Source organism: Seriola aureovittata, chromosome 12, assembly GCF_021018895.1.
Source record: "Seriola aureovittata isolate HTS-2021-v1 ecotype China chromosome 12, ASM2101889v1, whole genome shotgun sequence".
NCBI classification, from domain to species: domain Eukaryota; kingdom Metazoa; phylum Chordata; class Actinopteri; order Carangiformes; family Carangidae; genus Seriola; species Seriola aureovittata.
Window position 1 is genome coordinate 11,646,000 of NC_079375.1, and position 20,971 is coordinate 11,666,970.

Below are 20,971 nucleotides of genomic sequence, written 5' to 3' on the forward strand. Positions count from 1 at the left end.
TTGTGTGAGAATGTGATAATGAAGGGTCTACTAAATGTTTTATTAGAAAAAAAACATTTATTGGATTTTCTACAGTGAAAAAACAGGGCTTTCAACTTGAACTACATACAAAAATTTTAGTCACCAATTGTTTTTGGTATTAAAAAGGATGTGGTAATGGAGGTACTGATTTAAGTAACAAATGGCCTACTTTAAGCCTCATTGAGGCCATCTGCAATCTGAGAGAATCCTGCAGCATTAAGAGCTGTGATCAGGCTCTCCACAGTGGCTTGTGTTCCCTCTCTGTCCTGCCAGGCTACAAGCAGCAGTTTGGCCTGCATGTCAACATCTTCACTATCTGTTTCGATCTCTCGCAACTCTGCCGCCTTCATTTCCAAATGAGAAGCCAGCATCTTCCACTGAGCGCCCAGTTTGGCTGCAATGTCATCCATCTGCTGGTTTGTCACCAGCTTGCTCTGTATGCTCGGACCTAAAAGAAAAACAATAGGGAGGATAAAAATAGACTCGATCTACAAAGGATGGAAATGAGCGGATACTTGGTGGATGAGGTGATTTAATTATCGTAACAAGGACCTAAAAGGTACAGAGGTCAAGCTGGGTTGAAGCTTGTTTTGATATTTAGCTGTAGATGCGTGTGAAAATGAGTGTAAAGGTAGATGTGACCGAGATTGAGCAGTTATGTTGAACGAGTGACAATTCAAACTCACTGTCATTGCTGTCTTTGAGAAGATTGTCTCCATTATCGTCATCATCCTCTTCTCCTGTCTTGATCTCTTCAGAAGGGATATCCTTCTGCATGTAAGGAAAGGATATTAGTGTTTGTCAACAGTTAGGCATTATGCAGAATGCTGATTTTTTTTTTTTAGAGTGATGATACTGTTTTTTTTCTTTAAAAAAAATCCTCACCGGCAGTTCTTTGGCCAGTTTGCTGACCATGCTATCTAGATAGTCTGCCAGGCTCTTGAACTTCTGGTTAGTTGGTTGAAAGAAGTGTGGACTTCTCCTGGACAGCAGCCTCAGAGCGCGCCAGCCATAGTTTGGGTTCCGTACAACCCTGAAGAGATTTACAGGAAGAAACAAAAGAATAACAGAGGCCCCTTAAAGTTCCTGGACTTTTACAGGATTTTGTTCTTGCAAACTGACTTTGAAAAGTTCTGAAAGGACACACGACAGGGCAAACTTACTTGTACTCTTCCTCCACCATGTTAGCAGGGTCGGCCTGTTCTATGGCTTCTGCAAAGAATTCATCCAATGATGGCATGAACTCTCTGAAAAACACCAGGTTAAGAAAGAACGATTTATACAAAAAAATGAATGTGATTGTAGATGGGAACTGCTACCTTGTTTTCTGAACCACTCACCTGCTGTCTGACTTGCAGGCTTCCATGTTGTCCTGGTTCAGGTTCCACAGCCGAGTCAGCTCATCACTAACAAAAAAAACATGAAAGAGCTTAATTTATGGAAGTAGATTTAACAGCTCTGGACATTTTTGTCTATTGGGTTCAATAGATGGACTGTTTTAATCACTGTGTGAGTGTGTCCGCTGTATAAACCTGCACCATTATTCAATCGCGCTAGGGCTCAGTCACAGCTTTTAGTGGTTTCAATGTTCACAGGGTTTGTTTCACAAGGACAGAGTCTGTTCTTCAGTGGACACATTTCTAATATAGTTAAGTTATTTTGTTGACATTTAATGTTTTACAGCAAAGTGAAAACACATTGGCAGCTTATATAAATGTGGTGACATGACTGCTCAGTTTAATTAATGGCACTGCGTTGCTTGTTTTCTGCATAGTGTAACAGGTGATGTTTATCCACATTAAACAAAAATTTTCATCTTTTTCGTCACATATTATATATTACATATTATTAATGAAAATGAAGTATTTTTTAGTTGTAGCAGCAGCTACATAAAATAACTCACATAAACCTTATTGACTTAAATGCTTCAACTCGTACAACAACCTTGTACAAAATGAACAATCACTAATTCAATTTTTCTAATTTGGGGGAACCAACCCTCTCCCACTTTCTGTGTCAGCTCTCTGCTACTACCACTCCACAGCTCGCTTCACATTTCCAAAATACATGCATACATGAAGTAAACAGATGAGGAACTGCTTTAGATATTATGAGCATCATTAGCCACTACGGCTGAACAGAGAAAGACAAGAGCAGCCGTGAGGAAAAAGAAGCTGCAGCACCCCTCACGCTGTTCGACTGACAGGTGACGTCTGGAAATTGCAGCGCAGAAACACACTGACAAGTATTATGCAACATGACTTGTGATTTTTTTAAATGCTTTTTGCAAAAACATAACTGCAGGGTTAATGTGAATCTTTAGATTTTCAGACTTTCAGTGTGTCTGCAGAAAACAAAAATCTGGGTCATTTGCTCTTCTTTAAATTAAATCTGTTTGTGGATCTATACGGTTATCTTTGTGATCATTAATTTCATTTTTAAACCACAGTGACGATTTTTCTGCGCTGCAAGAGCATTTTGGACGTCATCACAACTTTAAAGTACTGTTTAAAGGTTAAGTCTTGGCTAGAAATTTAGTTGTGATGGTTAGGAAAAGCATTATCTAAATGAGGGTCCTCACAAGTGTAGAAAGACAATCACTGGTTATATGGACAGAGAGACGGAAGGAGGAGGAGAGAAACCTGTTGTTCTGTTTCAAAACCTTTGTCCTTATCTGTCGAAGCACCTGCTTCATCTGCCGCACACAGGATGTGGTACATGTGTGTGTGTGTTGTATGTGCTGCGTTGTGTGCTGGTCCACGTCCAGCTCTGCTCACAGTGTGTCACTCTAATAATGGTAGTGTAAATAGCAGAGGATAATGCGAGTGGGAGGAAGTGAAATGTTCCCATTCACACAAAAACATAATAGAAGGTGCGTGCAGCTCTGTGAGATCATACTGCTCGTTTTAAAGATGGATAAACATAGACAGTGTGTGTTAACATTTCATAATAAGCACTAAACAAATTGCAGCTGAGGCTGATTGGATTCTCATTAGTTTTGCAGATATTGGATGATAAATCAAAATAATGGACAAACTTTAAGTTTAATCTAAAGAGCAACATGAATGTCAAAATTTCATGGCAATGCATCTGATCATTGTTGAAATATTTCAGTTCAAGTTCCAGTTGCTTTGTGGTATTTGTAAAGTTTATCTGAGCTCACTGGGAAACAACCAGTATGATGCTTTGTCTCCCTTCTTCCATATAACGAAACAATAATTAGGATCAACCACACTAAGTATAATTTGTGAATTAAGTCTGGAATGCTGATATTTCACTGGACAACTACTTCTTTGTTTGGTCTCCATGTGATGATGACTGCTATGCATTGCGCCTGTGTAAACTGCAGACTCTGTGCTGGGAGTAAACACGACTAGTTTTGCTACATTTTCAAGTTAACATTCAGGTAACTGAATAAAGAAAAGTTTTCAAACTCATTTACAGGGACAAGCTATTTTTTGGGATAGTATTTTGGGATAAGCTGAGAAACAACTGAGGTGATGGTGCAGAATCTGTGTAGGCTGCTCCGCCACCTACACAGATTCTGCACCATCACCTCCCCCTCCCCCGAGAGTGGGACGTACGTACAGACTGACAGATGGACAGACAACCCAAAAACATAATGGCTCCGGCCACAGCTGTTGCTGGCACAGAGGCATAAAAACACCTCTCTCCCCTTTGCACTACTCAGCTTTGCTGTATTATATCACATACTTTCCCATGAAGATCTTGCGGTCCGGCCCTTTTCCCAGGAAGTCTTCTGGTGCTTGTCTTTTCCTGGTCGGTCTTTTGGGTTTGTCATCTACCGTCCTGTTAAATAGTAAACAAGTGGAACCAACTGTCATTTTGACATGAGAGCCCAAAGCTCACACAGCACATTCAGACTAATCAATAAATAAAACAATAAGAAAACAATATAAGGAAAAAAAAAAAATATATATATATATATATATATATATATATATATATATATATTTTTTTTTTTTCAAATTATAAAATAATTATCTGCCATAACTTAGTTTGAGCTCTAAGTTGCTGTACCTTTCTTTCACAAAGCTTGGGCATCCCTCATTTTTCCAGACATTCCAGTTCTCCTCTGTGTTGAGGATATGCTGTCAAAAACAACAACACATTTCTAGTGTAACTGGTGTATGGAGAACTCTAACAACAAACTTTACAGATTGTGAGTGTGTACAGAAAAGCTAATTTAATATCTAATCATCACACTTGCCATCAGAACATGGCTTACCTCAACCATGGTGGCAAACTTGTCTCCATCAGGAGGGATTTCTCTCAGCAGCTGCAACAGAACAGACACAGATTAAAACAGGTTTGCTTTTCTCTCTCTCTGTCTTAATGGCAGATATCTCAGAACCTCACCAAATCCAACCAATGTTATCAGCATGGATACATATTGCTGGTGGGTAAGTGGAAAAATGATTTCCTGATTTCAGTGTGGTGATTCTACTTACTACCTACTGTAAGTCTATAATCCAGATAAATCTTAACATAAAAACAAGTATGGTAATGAGAAGACAGTGAGGCTTATTTATGGATTACAGTAGCAATTAGTGTCAATGATCTATGTCAATAAGATTTAAGACTAACCTGATAAACCAGTTTAGTTGTCTCCTCTATCCATGTAGTCTGGTCATCATTCAGAACAGAGCTGGAGCTGTACAAGCACAAAGACATACAAAATATGAAGCCCCAACAACAGATGGATGTTTTTTTTTTTTTTCACATAAATGAAAATGTTCTACAAGGTCAGAGGAATGCTTCACCTTTTGAACTTGACCTGACCCTTCAAGTACTGGAAGAGAATGAGGTACTGAAGTAGAATGTGTCGCCTGAAATTGCTGTCACTGAGCTGCAAATCCATCAGCTGAGGAGACAAAAAAAAAAAAAAAAAAAGATGCAGGAATGTCAAACCAACCCATGTTTGTGCAAGACTAACCTTCTTTACATGTAAATACAAGTGTACAAATGTAATACCCGCGCAATAGTTTAATAAAAGTAAAACATGGAAATAGTCTTATCCATGGCAGGAAAATTTATGTTTTGTTTTTTTTTTGCAAACCTGTGTTCATTTAATGAAGTTTGTGTTACTGATATTGTTGTTGGAGATTCACAAAACTACTATTAGTTTCTACAAATAAAACATTAAGCAGTAGGCTGTGTTGAAAGAAGTGGATTCAGACGTCATCCAGCCCTTAAACAATCTCAAAGCTGAATAAAACAATAACACAAACTGCAAATAATTCCAAGGGTAAAAATCTTTCTCTCACCTTCTCACTTGTGAGGAACTTAGCAAAGTAGACATGTTCTCCGTCAGATGCTCTAAGCTCCTCCAGTTTCCTCTTAGAGGCCTGCATGTCATCCAGCTTGTAGCTCTTGAATACTGCCAGCGTCTCATCTGAGAACTGAGCAGGACAAACAGGGGTTCAAATTAGCAGTGAGTCGTTATTTTTCTAACATCTGCTTTGGTGTTCATTATGATCTGACAAATGAGCAGCAAAAGAGAAAAATTCTCTCTGCGCTTGTGGTCAAGCGTTCTACCTTAAGGAATGTCATCCAAGAGAATTTATCGTAGCACTGCACAGGGTTTCTGAAGTAGTCCTGCAGTGTCCAGAACTTCCTGTACAAGTTGTAGTCAATCGGAATGGAGCTGGAAATAAAATTTGATTCAATTTGAATAAGCTTAAAAACAGGTGCAAGCCAAAGTGTCATTTAAATGAATAAATAAAAAAAACACATGGACAAACTTTATGGTGTATTCTAGAGAAAGACTTGAACTTACCATGGTGCAGGAGTATCATCCTCCCCCATTTCTCCTTCTTCCACCTCCATACCTTCTTCCTTTTCTTCTGTGTGCTATAAACATGGAACCATAAAATATAATTCAAGTTCATTTTTTAAATTAAATTCAAAATACTCACAATCATTACCAGGTGCTGTCATTTTACCTTCTGGCCGAGAGTACTTTCTTGTTCATTTTTATTGAACACTGTTATATTGTCCAGATTAAACTGGCTCTGTAGATTGAGACCTGGAAAAACCACAAACAGAACAGAACATGCACATAATAAGAGAAGCATTAGCATGGGTGCCAGACATAATGGACTATTTTTGTAAACTGCATCTCTGAGAGGGTTGTTGCAGTCTTGTTTATTTCAAGACAACATACAGATGTTGCTGTTCTTACCTGATTTCTCAGACAAAGGGAACAGGCGTGCCAGGAAAAGCTGGATTCGCCCACAGAACACTGTATTCTGAGATTTGGACAGCCTCCTCAAAAGGTCTACACAGGTAGAGAGGTGTGTTACAAACAGTTATGTCTTTTAAACATTAAAGTCTAGTTGATCAACAAGTGTGAGATATAATCTTTACCATTACACATCCTCAACAAGTAGTTCTTCCCAGCAGTGTAAAAGGAGTTCTAGGGAAAGGAAGAGAACATAGTGATCACGTGATCTAAATTATGTTGTACAAATAATTTCAACAACCTTTACGGAGAGGTTTTAACTTATTTACCGACTTCCATGTGGAGACATTCTCCTCGACAAAAGAGAATATTTTGTCACACTGGTCAAGAGGAAGGCAGTCCAGTACATCTCCCAACAGAAGGAAAGGTGTGGTAGCAGAGCAGATACCTGCATGGAAAGAGGGGAACAGGGTGGCAAAAGCTTGGTTACCACAAATCTTAAGCTTTGGGTGCAGTAAGAGACTTCGCTCCTAAGACTTAAGACACTTAAACACTATAGCAGTTCAGGCTTAGAAATAAATGCTTTACAAACACTCAATAATAAACAGTGTTTCCAAACCTGGAGGTTGAGTGAAAAAACCAATCAGTTTGTTTGTCGTCAGAAGACTGTGTCTCATCATGACAACAACATTATCTCAACCTCCAGCCACACATTAGAACATGCACAGTGCTACAATGAAGACGTATGTAGCTAGGCAAATATGAGCACTTTTATAAGTTATTAAAAAGTCACTAATAAGTAAGGCCTTACAAACACGAATTATGCTGTGTTCTTAATTTGGTTTTGTAGTGTGATTTCTGTGAGGATTCACTGACCTGCTGTAACCCAAAATACATCAGTTTTTAAAGGAATCTCTTAATGATGGCATTTGTGAGTAGAGGTTTTGTATAGGCAGCTTTTAGTGTCTCGATTTCATTTTTTAATGAACACATCATACTTTCTTTTATTTTATTTAGGAGCATGCAGAGTATGTGGTATGCAGCAAATATTTATCTTTCATTGGGACATGAATGTCAGCTGATTCAAGTCTTTATTTATATGTAGGGATCCTGTGTGTAATGTAACACCATCTGCCATTTTTAAGTCAACTGGATGAGTAGCATACCCTCTGTAACGGCGTCAATACTCAGGTAGATCAGAGACAGGTAGTCATCACAGCTTGCCTTATGCTCAATCTGCAGACAAAAAATAATAATTTCATGCTTTCGTGCTACATCATGACTCCGATTAAATTAATGAGGTTTACTGAACGAACTTGGAGTAAACAGACTTTAATTCACTTACAATCTGATCGCCAAGAACACTCCTCAGAGCCTGGTCAAGTGTGGTTTTCTTTTCCGTTTCACTGTAACATAGGAGAAAAACAAGTGATTGCTACACATGCATGACATGATTACTAAAATAATTAAGGAGATTACTTATTATTTACCAGTGCCTACAGAGGCTAAAAAAAAAATTACTTACTTGCCGGGGATCTGATTGAAAGCGTTTATCAAAGGTTTGCTGGTTTTACTTGTTAGGGCAAATCTGGCAGAAGCCTGTAGGTGTGTGGGAGAGAAGGAGAAAACATTTAAGAGGGAAAATACATCGTTAGAGACGTTTATGTTAGCTTAGCTAGCATCTGCTACCTGATATGATACAGTACGAGAATAAGCTTTGAATTACAGGAACAAGCGTGCCAAACTAGCTATGATTTAAATCACGACAGGCGATATGTAATAACACGTGTTTTAATAAGGAAAGACAATTCAGTGAGTTCTCACCGTAAATTTGTCTTTAGCCTCGACAAAATTAAATGAGGACGGCGACATCTTTGCACATTTGAAACCGGAACTGACACTGAAGTCTTTCCGGTTTCTTCCGCCATTGGGATGGGTGCATTCAGGAGCTCTCCGACACAGAGTTTAAACTGTGTATAAAAAATATAAAGACAGAAAGAAAAAGGAACAAGGATATACAAACATGAACACGTTATCGCTATACATAAACAGCTAAAGGTTTATTTTATATTTGTATGTGTCTTTTTTAATTTATTGTTTTTATTGCTACAACTCAGTCGTAGCTACAAACGTTTAATCTGCTTTGACAAATGCATTGAGTTGTTCAGCTACTAGATCGGACCTAATGCAGGTGCCACCTACCACTGATTTTATATGAGCAGAAATACAGAAGCCCAGCTTCTTTGCTTTGATGATTTAGATTATCTAACTAACTGTCAAACAGTTCTAGCACCAGTTAGAATGTAACCTGGCAAAACTACAAAACTCCAGATACACTGGAATAAAGTATTAATTAGCATCCTTCAAAAACATGCTTTCTTAGAAATCAAAAGTGTTTGAAACTGTGATATCTTGGATGTGCAGGGAAAAGCTTGAGGAGGCTGGGTAATATCACTCAAACATGTCTGTATTTTGTGATATTGAGGGGTACAACTGAACCACTTCACTTGGCTCTCCTTGAAAGACCTGAGTGAGATGGGGGAGAATATATTTTGGAAAAATTAAGATTCATTCATTAATTTAAATGGAAAAAATCAAGATGGTGGTGTCACTGTTATTCATTGACATAACTGCAGTGTGAGCAACATAGTGAATATAAGCATGCAGGCCCAAATCCAGAGGGTGGCAGTATTGCACACTCGTACACTGTTCTGTTTGCTCTCATGAAATACTAAGAGGTGTGTGTGTGTGTGTGTGTGTGTGTGTGTGTGTGTGTGTGTGTGTGTGTGTGTGTGTGTGTGTGAGGTCTGTGCCCATGGCAGGATAAAACCTGAAATCCACCCTTTCCTGATGATAATCCCTGCAGCATTTTACTTTATATGAACATGCACCTACTGAAAACCCACTTGACATTACATCTCTGTTTCTCTTATTGTCTCCATGTTATAGATTTGTTTTCAAAACTTGAAAAAGTTCAAAAATGAAAAGGTTTAGTTAATTTAGTCTTTATGAGAAGTCTTCACAGTGGTCACAGCAGTCATATTTAAGTTTTTGCCTTTGTGTTTGTCAGTGTGCATTTCCATGTGTAGTGGGCGTAGCTACAATTTAAAGTACAACTACTGAGCTGCAGGGCATTAATTCTTTGATGGGATCTACTGTTCAACAATGTCACACAGCACATAAAAACCAATGGGGCATTACACTGTGATGTCAGTCATTAAAGGTCGAATTTGTAAATTTTGATTACATAAACTCAAGGTCTATGCACATACTTGATTGATTCAACCATTATTTTGTAGGGTAAATTGAAAATATAAGCCTGTTTTTATGCTGTATTTACAAAACTTACTTATGTAAAAAACCTTTAAAAACATCATAAGATATTAATAATATTCATTTTGTTGTTGCCAAGTTTTAGTCTAAGCATCAAAAGCAACCTGTTTATCATTTGAGAGTGATAGCAGGTTCCAAACCCTTGTTTGGATTTTGGTGGCGGAGCAACCCTCTGGTTTACATTTGAATCAAGGACTGTGCCTGTGAGTTTAACAGAAGCCAATGTGAAGACTTTGGCCTGTTTTGATCTGTGTTTACCAGCAAGTTCACGGGTCAGGACCTCTGAAGTAGTTTGTAGTAGTGGGACCATTCACCCTCTGACAAGTGTTTATAGTGGTGCAGTTACAAAGGCTGTTACCTGACCCTAAAGGTGTTGTGCTTTTTAAACACTAAAGCTATTAGAATGTAGGTCAGAACTCTCATGTAGAAAGAGGGATCATTTTCATCAGCTCTGTGTGATCGCTGGGGTCACAAAAAGGGAAGTGAGAACTGTTTTACTCTGCAGTTTTGATTGGCACCTTGGTTTCCGAGCACAGAGTTTGCCACACACAGTTCACGAGAAATCCCATCCATCTCCCCGCGGGCCCCCACCCTTCTGACACAGAACTGATGAAAAACAGAAAGGGAGTGAGCGTGGTGAGTAACTCTCAGGGTGCAGATAGGAGCCCGGCATCAGTCAGTATATGCTCAGTATGTGTAGACAGGGTGAAGAGGGCTAGTGGTGGGGTCAGAATTGTGTTTAAAAGCAATTAGTCTGCAAGTTGGAGTTATTTTTGCTGGGGACAAGAAACCCAGCGTATATCCCTTTAAAGGGCATGGCAGGCAATATTATACATTTTTCTTTCTGACAACAAATCCCTCCCTTTGTACCTAGTAAATACATTAACCTTTAAAAACAGGTCACAAGACTTTAAAAAGAAGAAAAAAAAAAGCTACAGTACATAATTTTCCAAGATGGTGGAACACAGCAGGCATCTTTATTTTTTAGCAAACGTTATTCAAACAGGAGTATGCAGTGTCTTGGAGAATAATTCACATTTGGTGGTAAAGTGAATAATTACTGCAGCATTATGGTGTATGTGGGACTGGATTAGAATAAACAACAGAGCTCTCTCTACTGTATTAAAGGCACAGTGTGACTCATTAATGTTTTTAAAAGTTTTTGGACAACACTATTCAGACAATACTTATATATATATATTATAAATACATAGAATATTGCCATATCAGCCTTATCACTTAAATTATTACTCTTAATTTGTAAAGTGAAAAGAAAGCACGTTGGTTTTCTGTTACACAAATGTGTATTGAATAGTCCATATTTTCATGTCGGTGATTACTATTAACTTACTGTCACTCTGAAATCAGTTCAAAATCAGGTTATGGCCTCCATTCCCCACTTGTTTATTTTGTCTAGTTAAACAGAATGAGAGGACTACTGAACACACTCCCATGCCAAATCATGGAATAATCAAATTCAACATGAGAGCCAAATAATTTGATGAAGGACACTCTCAGACAAAATGACTGAGGGGCAACAAAAAGAGCATTGTCCATGTTGTTGAGGACAAACTTCAAAACAAGAGGCCAAACACAATGCTCTGACCTCCGAGGTTAAGCACACAAAGGAGGGAGATTTCAGATTGGCTGCCGTCACATGATTGGCCTCTGAGAATCCACCATAAAAAATCATGTGAAGAAGTGTCATGTCATATAAGCGAGATAATCCCATCTGCACGGCGATCATCCATGGATAAATTTAAAAGCACAGGGCACTGTAACAGGTTTATAAGGAGCCTAATTGACAGATGTGCGGGAACATACACCAGAGCAAAGCAATATTCCTCCTTAAAGGGAGGTGAGCCATGGGGAATGATGTATAGTCGGAATGTAGATAAATATTTTAAATCAGATTGTTCCAGTCATTGCGATTAAATATAATGAAACATGTTGATTTTTGCAGGCTCTGTAGATTCGTATAGCTTCCTCCCCATGCTCATACCATCACGTCAGTCTGTTGAATTTACGCCTCATGTTGTGTTTAAGTTTGTGTTACACATACAGTATATCAGAGTGATTTTCCATCACCTGCCTAGCTGAGCTACAGCTTTACTCCCTCACAGGACATTGTAAAAATATTTGGAAAGCAGACATTTTGTTAATGATCATCTCACACAGAGCAGAATAATAGCAATGTTCAATGAGGGGATGTGCATCCAACCACAGCGGTGATCCTGCCCCTGATTGGTTCTTAGCTAACAATAACTAACATCTACTTAAACAACCTTGGCTCGATTGCCCTCAGACCGCCGGCTTTCTGTTGGGAAATGTTCTGCAGTTGAGCTTAAAGTCACTTGATGGTTATTCAATGATTAGCCCAGGGTGTGTGTGGACCATCAAATATACTCATAAGTCATAAAACGGGATGTGAGACGGGCCGCTTGCGTAGATGGAAGGAGGACATTCTTGTGACACAGCCAAACAGGAAATCTCCATGATGGCCACATCTTGTCTAATCATGCTTTTTCTTATGAAGAATTTACAGTGCTTTCATGTGCAATTACCTGATCCACATCCTTGTGTTGTTTTACCTCAGAGAGATTTTTTTGGACTGTCGCCAAACACTGAACAAAATAACACTGTATACAGTATGCAATACATTATAGAGAAACTAATGGCAAGGTCATCCAGATCTAAATATACATATATATATACTGTATATACATTGTGTTATTTTGGTGATTGCACAATGTAGACAGGGATATGTTAACCTTAGTTTGAACTTTGTGGTTTAAAAAATGAGAAAGGATTGTTATTATAAGATATTCCTTGGTTTAAAAAAGCATGATATATCTGACACTACAAAACTAAAAATACATATTTGCTGTTTATTAGTGTGGCGACAGACAGGAAAGCGAAAATGTTGCATGGATATTTTATTTTCAGCTTCATCTTCTGCACCATGAAGCAGGACGATCCTGCGCATTCTAGGGTTTGGTGTTCGTGGATACAGAAATGTATTGTATATAGTTGCTGCTATTCCTCCACACGCCTGGAACGAAAGCGGAGATCATTGGATTGATTGAGAGAGTTGGGTAAAAAAAAAAAAAAAGTTTCAAAATGTGTGCTCACATTACCCAGGTGTTCTTTATTCCTTTATGTATCAAAACTGGTCCAAAGGAGCGAGCAGGATTGGTACCACATCCAGTGAAACTTATCTGTAAATGTAAATGGCAACATGTTAGGCCTATCAGGTTATTCAACAAATTCCTATCCTGGCATGGAATTGTTCATGTTAGCAGTCTGGGAATATCCATGTACAAGTGCAAGCCATTCCTACAGAATCAGTTTGTAAAATATATAGTTGCAGTATGCCAATGACAGAAACCCCTCACAATACAGTAGCCATGCAGTTGTAGTTGTAGTAGTTTAGTTGATACTTTCAGATGTGCTGATTCACCAAAATACATTATTTTTATACCATGTTATACTGTATATCTCTAATTCTTCCATGGCTATGTTGCGTGTTTAGTTTTGGCACCTGCAATCTGGGCAGTGACCCATTTGTACCTCTCTGCAAGTGGCCTTATGTTTCCAGGAAAACGCACTTATAAAAACGGTGATTTCCAGCCACTTCTCAAAGTTGACGGTGCTAATTTGTTTTCAGCTTTCTATGACACATGCCTTTGCAACTGTAGTGCCCGCTTCCTGAGCCACTAGCACATCAGATGCACAACACTGAAAAATTACGTAATGTAGCAGAGAGAAAGTCCTGAATCATTTCCACCACTTTTCTAAACACAGGAAAGCCATATTGGCAAAGAGAAGCAGTGGACCCTCACCAATAGAGACTGAACAGGATATTTGCTTTACTATACTACAGATAGACAGATAAAAAATATCAGGACCCTTTGACAAAAAGCTTCACCAAATTGTTATTTAGTACTCTTATTGAGTAGTGCTTTCATTTTGTCCACCCGCTGTAATTAAAATGAACTCTGTGTGTCTGTCCTTGCTCGGTTGTGAGCGCTGTATCAAAGACAGTAAATCTGCCTCCTAAAATAACTAAAGGTCCTCCTGAAATGTGAGATTTCAGGATTAGTCAGGATTAATCGACAGTTGGTTTTGTCAAAACTGCTGAAAAATTCAACCACAGATTTCACAGAATTATAGGATTGTGATTCACTCAGATGCAGCTGCAAAGTACACAAGTCTCACTGACAGCCCAATAGCCAGCGGCGTTAAAGTCTTTAACATCACTCTGTCGCTTATCAGTAACAGCTATCGCACACGCAACCAACTGAAGGGTGGCAAGGAACTCGATGACAAAGTGTTTTTTTAGAGCACAATAACTTTCCTGTGAAATGAAAGAAAACAAATGGACAAGGATAACCCAAGGACCAAGCAATTCACTGGGGCTATATCCATTCTCGAAAGCACTTGTGGCAACTGCTCCAAGCATCTGAGCCAGGATGTAGCACACACGCACACACACTCACATCTCAGCGGTCTGATCTGGAAGCTGACCAGCAGCGCCAAAGTGACTGCAGAGTTCAGGTTTGCTACACTGATGTGCCATCAAACTCCAGAGAGGCGAAACTCCTTCAGCTCCGGCACAACCCTCTCCTCAATATCTTTTCCAATAATATCTGAGATGCCAATGAATATGAACAGGAACATACTGACAAATTCTACTGACACAGCCCTCCTAAACATTCTTTTAAAAAATGTTTTATATCTGTCATCTTGGCTTCAAATGTGTTTGGTGTGTCAAAACCCAATGTATCACATACTTCAGGATTTATAGAGAAGAGGTTTGTGTGCAGATGGGAGGACAGAAGAGAAGATGAAGCAGGACAAAAGATTTCTTGTCACACATTTGAGCATCATAGAGATGATGAAACTCGTCATGTTGAAAAAGCATTTTATTTGACACAAATAAGCAGCAGTATACAGTGGTAATTTCCATTTAGACTGGCTCCTTTGACCATTTTGCATCTCTAGTGTTCTCCAGAAGGGGCTCCTGGGTTTCATTTTCCGGTGATGAGCCACTGCAGAATAACACCCTTGTTTTTTCACTCAAGGGCTCGTCTCTAGGTGCCAGTAGATAATTATAAAGAAGAGCTGCCACCACACCAGCACTCATTGGTCCTGCCCAGTATACCTGAAAAACAAATAACAGGACAGACACATCCCTTTTTCAAGCAGAATGAGTCATGAATACAACACTTGGAAAAATTATCTGATAAACATCTCAACCATAAATACCCAGTGATCATCAAAAGATTCCAGTATGATTGCAGGCCCAAAGGATCGAGCTGGGTTGATACCGCATCCTGTGTAACGGATCTGTAAACCATATCAGAGGAAAACACCACTTGGCTCTCCAGCTACACAGCAGCAGATTACATACAAGCCTGATTTACAGCCAGGTTCATCCTACGCAAATCCATTGTATCGGGCCACGGCGAGATGGGGAAACCATCTACCAAACTAATGAAAGGGGAAATGAAGGAATGTTTTGATGTACTTACCCCAGCAAGGTGTCCCAACCCCACAGACAGTCCGATAGCCAGAGGTGCGTATCCACTGATATCACGCCTTTTGTCAGTGACTGCGAGCACACACAGGACCAGCTGGAGGGTGAGCAGGAATTCTATGACATATCCTTGACCTGGGCTGATTCCATTTAGCTGCAAAGAAGAAAAACACTTTTTTCACCTCTTTGTGCATGAACAATTTTGCTTAAGGGATTCTTTTACTTCAGTTTCTGCAACACTTGAAGTAGAAATATCCTAAGAAACAAAAAAAAAAAAAAAAAAAAAAAAAAAAAAAAAAGAATCCAACAAAACAAACAAGTTATCCTATAAACACTCCCTGAAAAGAGAAGGCCCTGTTTGTTGGATGGCAGCTACAAACCAGTGATAATTTAAAATGACATTTAAAATTGAACAACTTATCTCCAGCAGTTGAGGTCTTAGAGAGCAGAACAGAAAACTTCAGACAATGAGTTGTCTGGCTTTTACAGAAAACTAGGTCAGACTGGAGGCAATTCCCCAAATGCCTCTCAAATGGGAATACTAAATGTCATTCATTGAGACAAGCATTACTCAGGAAAAATTAGAAGCACATGGGTTCCACCTTACCTTGTTAACACCAAGTGAATCTGTGGTTCCTGGCCTAATACCATACACAATGGCACTGCCAGCCACTGCTCCTAAAATCTGAGCTACGATATAGAAAAAGGCTCTGAGGACGCTGATCTGGCAGCTGGACAGGATGCCCAGGGTGATGGCAGGATTCAGGTGGGCACCACTAATGTGACCTATACACTGGGCTAATGTGGCAATGGCCAAACCAAAGGCAAATGCCACTTTTATCTCCTGGTCAGGGTAGGTGTTATTTTTGTCACCTATTGCCGCTGAGAGGCCAATGAAGATAAAGATGATCATTCCCAGAGCTTCAGCAAGAGCTGCCCTCCAAAATGCCCACGTTTTAATTTCTGACATGGCCACTTGGATGACCTTATGCTAACAAGCAGTATTTGAATGATACACCAAGATTGTGGCACAAGCAGAGATTTGGTTCCACCAGCAGCCCAACTGAAAACATCATGAGTGACGCTCATCAAGTGTGTGTGTGTGTGTGTGTGTGTGTGTGGCTTTGAAGAATCAGGCCTGATTAGAAACAGCTGAGAGATAAGCATTTCAGCCAGTGAGAGTGACCTCCACGTCTCCTGCTCTGTTCGGTACTTTTCCAGTTTAACAGAAGGCATTGCTGCATTCGCTGTTGTTCACAGCTCATTTAAGACCACAGCAAACTGTTACATCATGTCAGGTGAGGTGCTGAAATGGATGATTAAGAAAACATGTTCAAATAAAGTATAGGTTAAATTGGTTAAAAAAAGGAAAAGGTGACGGTTTAAGTCACAACAACACATACAGCTTGGATGCATAATTTATTCCATGGGTGAGTCAATTATAAAATTGTATTTTTATTATTGCGCTAATATAAAATTAAAAATATAAATTCCAAATTATCCAGGAATAAAAAAAAAAGCAATACATCTTAAAATTAAGGGCTATATTTTCAATATGTATCTAAATTCCAGTCACGTGAAATATTAAAGGTGTGAAGGACATCAATCAGATGTGTGAAGGACACTCACAGTCAAAAGCCTGTGGAAATGGTTTTCCTATCTTCCTACCACTCTACTTAATCTATTCTGAGCGTGTGTCATTGCAGGGCGGGCTGCTCTGAAATTAAAATCAGTCACATGTCATGTGAAGGAAATGGGACCTTTTGAATTCACGCCAAGGAAACCAGTCTCTTATTCTTCTTTTCTGTGTGGAAGAGCTGGCAGGTCAAAGGGTCACAGTGCTTCTTGTCTTCTTGTCAAAAGAAAGAAAAAGAAGCCCTTCAAAGCGTCACCTTTGACTTGGGCCACAATGCCTCATTCCAAAAGAAGAACACATCCACATTTTTCTTTTTCTAACAAATGTAGTTTTACTTGCACCTTACACCATACTTTTATTCAGTTTTTGGTCTCTATCTATTGTCAAATAAATGATTTCCAAATATTTAAAACCACACAACAAATGTATTGCAGTTTTGACTATATGTACAGTAGCATTTGCAGACATTATAGAGATGACAGCATAACTGGGAGTTTATAAGATTCATGCTGTCGGAGGAGCAGGATGGAGGAGGAGTAACCACGTGGAAAACTGACAGGGAGGACAAAGGTTATGTTTTCTAACCCCGTGAGCAGGAGCAGCTCTGTGGCCCTGCCAACTCACCACTGCAGCAAACTGTCAACTAACATTTCATTTATTGAAAAAAAAATCCCTGTTGTTTTTTTCCCCATTGGCACATGTGTATCTGATACCGTACTACTCTACTGCAGAGCATTTCATAACCCCCACCTCCACCCCAGCATCCACCTGTAGGCTCTCTCTGAGTCTACATTCCCCTTGGAAAGACGTTGGCATCGTCCCTCCCTGGTCCATGCTGTGCATCTGTGCATCTGGAGTTTCCTTGTGGGGAGCGAAGAGGTCAGAGCCCAGAGGAAGAGCATCAACTCTCTACATAGTCTTCATTCACACAATAATCGATTCCACATGAGATGGCTAACTGAGGTTATGCTATAGTGCGATTATCATATTGGCCACCAAGTCAGTGCACAGCTGGGTATGATTTCATCAAGTGGGTGTGACTTATTTCCAACCAGTTGATTGCTCGGAGAGAAGGAAGGCTTTCAACTGACCAGTGTTGTCTCTGGTTGAGGACAGACCCCAGGAGCACTTCATCACGTGAGTGCCCTCCACTCACCCACGATGACCCCCACCATCCCCCCGCCGCCTTTCAGATGTAAATAAGATACAAACACGACTCATTCCCCAAATCTACTCTTCCAGATGCATAAATAACATCACGATGCAGGTGTTCTGAAGAGCCCCACTGTGTGGAGCCACATTGGTTTATTATCGTGGCCTGTCATGGGAGTTGGACTTTAACTTAACTTGAGAGATTATAGGATGAACACAGAGTATTTAGTCATGCAGAAGTGGAGGCAAGTCAAGTATATAATTAATATGTATGCGGGTCTGTTAAGCAGAGCGAAATGGAACCTACAGCTTCAAAGGTTTTCCCTTCCAGTTGCTCAAACTGAGTGAAAACATCATAACACGGTGGAGAAACACAAAGTGTGGCCACAGAAAAAAACATCCTAAAATGAATTGAAGATTGTTGAAATGGGGATGAATGTGTTTCTGATGTTCAGTTAGTCCAGTTTGTTGGATCATTGCAAGCAGTGTATTCAGCGTCCAGTTCCAAGCTGGAGTTGAGTCCACAGATTACAGGAGCACTGATGGGAAAAAGACTCTGGTGCTTTTGCTTAAATCAGGCACCTAATCACATATTATATCCCCATCAAATAATTCCCGTTGCATATTTCTGGTCATGGTCTGTCACCACCCACAATGGCATCAGCTGTTTGTGTAAGGGACAGCACAGAACAGAACAATGTACAAAATTGTACATTGTTCATTTGTCAGACTAGATGTGACTCACATTAGATATATATATATATATATATATATATATTAGATAACATGATATTAATATAAAATATCTTTGTGACCTAACAGGTGCACGGCAGAGAGGAGGAGCTAAAGCAAACCATTAAAGACGCCATGAAATGTGGACTTGAAATTCTGAGAAAAATCCTGCTTCTTTGAAAACCGGCTGTGTGCCAGCTGTGCAACCTTTAAAAGGCCCTATATAATACAGATTCACAGAAAACTGCTTCCTGGAAAAAACGTGATTTTCAGTGATGATTTCACCCTGCATTGGTTGGTGTAGATAAAAAACTAGAATCAAAATAGCCATCACAATCTGGCGCTCCCACCCCTCTTGTCAAACTGCATTGGGTCTATATGAAGGAAGGTTTTGGCTTTATGCCACAAAACAGGTGGATGGAGAAAAACAGAAACAGCAAGACAGGATGAAAAATCCCTTATACGTGCATCTTAAAGAAAGCCACAGTTCTCAACACAAGCCAAGGGATAAAGTAACTGAGCAGGACAGTGGGTCGGGCCCCTTTTTTCTGACACCACTTTTGCAAACCCATCAATTTTGCTTAATGGGCAATGAAAGTGCACTGAGACTGTGTTGTCTGGATAGTTTGTGCAAACCTGTATTTGCCAGTGTTTGGCATTCGGCGCCAGAACATACCATCATAGTGTTTTTTTTGTATTATCTCCAAAAATGGAGGAGCGGGACAAAGAGGTAGTAATGTCATTTGGTGGACTACCTGAATAAAACATCATCCAGGATGTCCAGTTTGAGTAACAGATTAGTTTGAAGGCTTAGCAGATGCCAAAACACGGAGCAGTGGGTTACAATACTCAGAATTTGACAATTCTGGAAAGGTATCATGGTGGCAACTACCTTATCTTTTGTTGCAATGATCTAGTAAAAACCAGACAGTGCCATTCATATTACCAACCAGCCACTGGGGTAGAGTGCATCTCCACTAATCATAGGTTTTCAAACCCCAGCACCTCCTAGCCACATGTTCAAGTGTCCTTGGTCAAGACAACAAATCCCAAATTGCTTCTGAGCATTAGACCAGCACCTTTCATGGTATCTTGCTTTGGATAAAAGCAAACTCTTTAAATGCAGCCATTTAACATTGTTAGATTGCCAAATGATGTAACATTGCAGTTCTGCATGTTTCTGCTGGAGCCCTCTGCACCCCCACTATGTCACTGAACTGGCTCCATTCAAGTGAATGAGAGCGCTGCATTTTTTCACGCTTTTCTGAATGCAGCGATAAAACTCCCGCCAGTGATCCAGCTGTTGACTGCCCAGTAGGGGAATTCGTTGAGGAGTGATGCTTATAATGGTTCAATCTGATGCTCACGCAGCCATGTGAACCCACATGTACAGTATGTGCTGTGCAGAGGCCCCAGTGGAAGCAGTGGGTGATGTGCTGGCATATGACCCAGCATACTGTACTAGTGAATCTAAAAGTTGTTAAAATGTGTTGAGTGGCCAACTGCCTCTGGCCTTTTTGCTAGCTGAAACCAAATCAGCAATTCCATTAGGATAAGTAGGTGCCCTAATGGGTCACCTCTATGCTTTATCTGCCTACCTTTCTGCCCTAATCTAACAAGAAAGACACATTAGCAACCTATGTATGACTCTGTTCACTCCTCAATCTTTTTCTTTCCTTTTCCAGTGACAAACTGCATGAGCTGACCAGCAGACCCATGGGGGAGTGAGTGAGAAGCAGGGAGAGGGTGTGTCAGATCAATCTGTGCAGTTGGCACTGGCAACCTGCTACTGGATGGTCCAACTGCTGAAAAAACAAGTGGGAGAAGCTATCCATCAATCAGCAGCAGGAGCTGGGTGGCACAAAGAAAACACAAGATAGGAAGTGTAGCAGAGTAGCTTGGAACACTATTTCGACTAAAATTCCAGACTAGATAAGGATTTGCACCGTCATGGTGTGTTAGAGTTGACAATGCTGTTAAATCATCACACGTGTAAATACTGTAGGCTATTTAGTTACAGAGATACACTGGAATCGGCATGCACCCTTAAGTGTAAGTATTGGTGTATGTGGGATGAGGAAGATTGCCAGTTAAAATTTAATCAGGCCCACATAAGTAATTTTGATTGTGGGTATATTCACTAATATAACCAATAAAAAAAAATCAACATTTGTGTTTCTTAACTAAAAATATAGGCCTGTTCATTACAGGGCCATACTAATTACAAGCTAATTTAAAGACCAGTCAAATAATTTGAGCGTGATTGCAATCTTTTTCTTTTTTATATGGGGTGGCATTTTTTCATGACGGATTGTGTCTTTATTTCTCTGTCTGTTGTTCCTTCGATTTTACG

The 20,971-nt window shown here is 39.7% G+C and overlaps 2 protein-coding genes and 1 pseudogene across 2 annotated transcripts; all 3 read right to left on the reverse strand.

Annotated features, from left to right (window-relative positions):
* Positions 1 to 41: 41 nt before the first annotated feature.
* On the reverse strand, positions 42 to 8,132 carry thoc1 (THO complex 1). Its single transcript, XM_056391955.1, has 21 exons — positions 8,051 to 8,132; positions 7,752 to 7,825; positions 7,572 to 7,632; positions 7,393 to 7,462; positions 6,556 to 6,674; positions 6,412 to 6,460; positions 6,227 to 6,322; positions 5,988 to 6,070; positions 5,822 to 5,895; positions 5,581 to 5,689; positions 5,310 to 5,444; positions 4,806 to 4,906; positions 4,630 to 4,696; positions 4,271 to 4,321; positions 4,063 to 4,133; positions 3,736 to 3,831; positions 1,362 to 1,427; positions 1,185 to 1,268; positions 907 to 1,054; positions 708 to 792; positions 42 to 469 (listed from the first exon to the last, which is right to left on the reverse strand). The coding sequence occupies exons 1-21, from the start codon at positions 8,096 to 8,098 to the stop codon at positions 192 to 194; spliced, it is 1,965 nt and encodes a 654-aa protein (XP_056247930.1). The 5' UTR covers positions 8,099 to 8,132; the 3' UTR covers positions 42 to 191.
* Positions 8,133 to 10,112: 1,980 nt separating this feature from the next.
* On the reverse strand, positions 10,113 to 14,275 carry LOC130178691 (aquaporin FA-CHIP-like; annotated as a pseudogene).
* Positions 14,276 to 14,466: 191 nt separating this feature from the next.
* LOC130179135 (aquaporin-1-like) lies at positions 14,467 to 16,154 on the reverse strand. The gene is made up of 4 exons (XM_056391911.1): positions 15,706 to 16,154; positions 15,094 to 15,252; positions 14,828 to 14,908; positions 14,467 to 14,723 (listed from the first exon to the last, which is right to left on the reverse strand). Exons 1-4 carry the CDS (start codon positions 16,066 to 16,068, stop codon positions 14,529 to 14,531), a joined length of 798 nt encoding a protein of 265 aa, XP_056247886.1. The 5' UTR covers positions 16,069 to 16,154; the 3' UTR covers positions 14,467 to 14,528.
* Between the last annotated feature and the right edge of the window lie 4,817 nt (positions 16,155 to 20,971).

Bases quoted from the DNA above. Each gene is read 5' to 3' on its own strand.
- LOC130179135 (XM_056391911.1), bottom strand. From the start codon at position 16,068: ATGTCAGAAATTAAAACGTGGGCATTTTGGAGGGCAGCTCTTGCTGAA. The intron at 14,909-15,093 runs GTAAGTACATCA...TATGGTTTACAG, and splicing joins GGTTGGGACACCTTGCTGGG to ATCCGTTACACAGGATGCGG. The intron at 14,724-14,827 runs GTATTTATGGTT...TTTGTTTTTCAG, and splicing joins AATCTTTTGATGATCACTGG to GTATACTGGGCAGGACCAAT.
- thoc1 (XM_056391955.1), bottom strand. From the start codon at position 8,098: ATGTCGCCGTCCTCATTTAATTTTGTCGAGGCTAAAGACAAATTTACG. The intron at 4,322-4,629 runs GTTAGTCTTAAA...GTTCTGTTGCAG, and splicing joins CAACTAAACTGGTTTATCAG to CTGCTGAGAGAAATCCCTCC. The intron at 470-707 runs GTGAGTTTGAAT...TTTTTCTTTTAG, and splicing joins TCTCAAAGACAGCAATGACA to GTCCGAGCATACAGAGCAAG.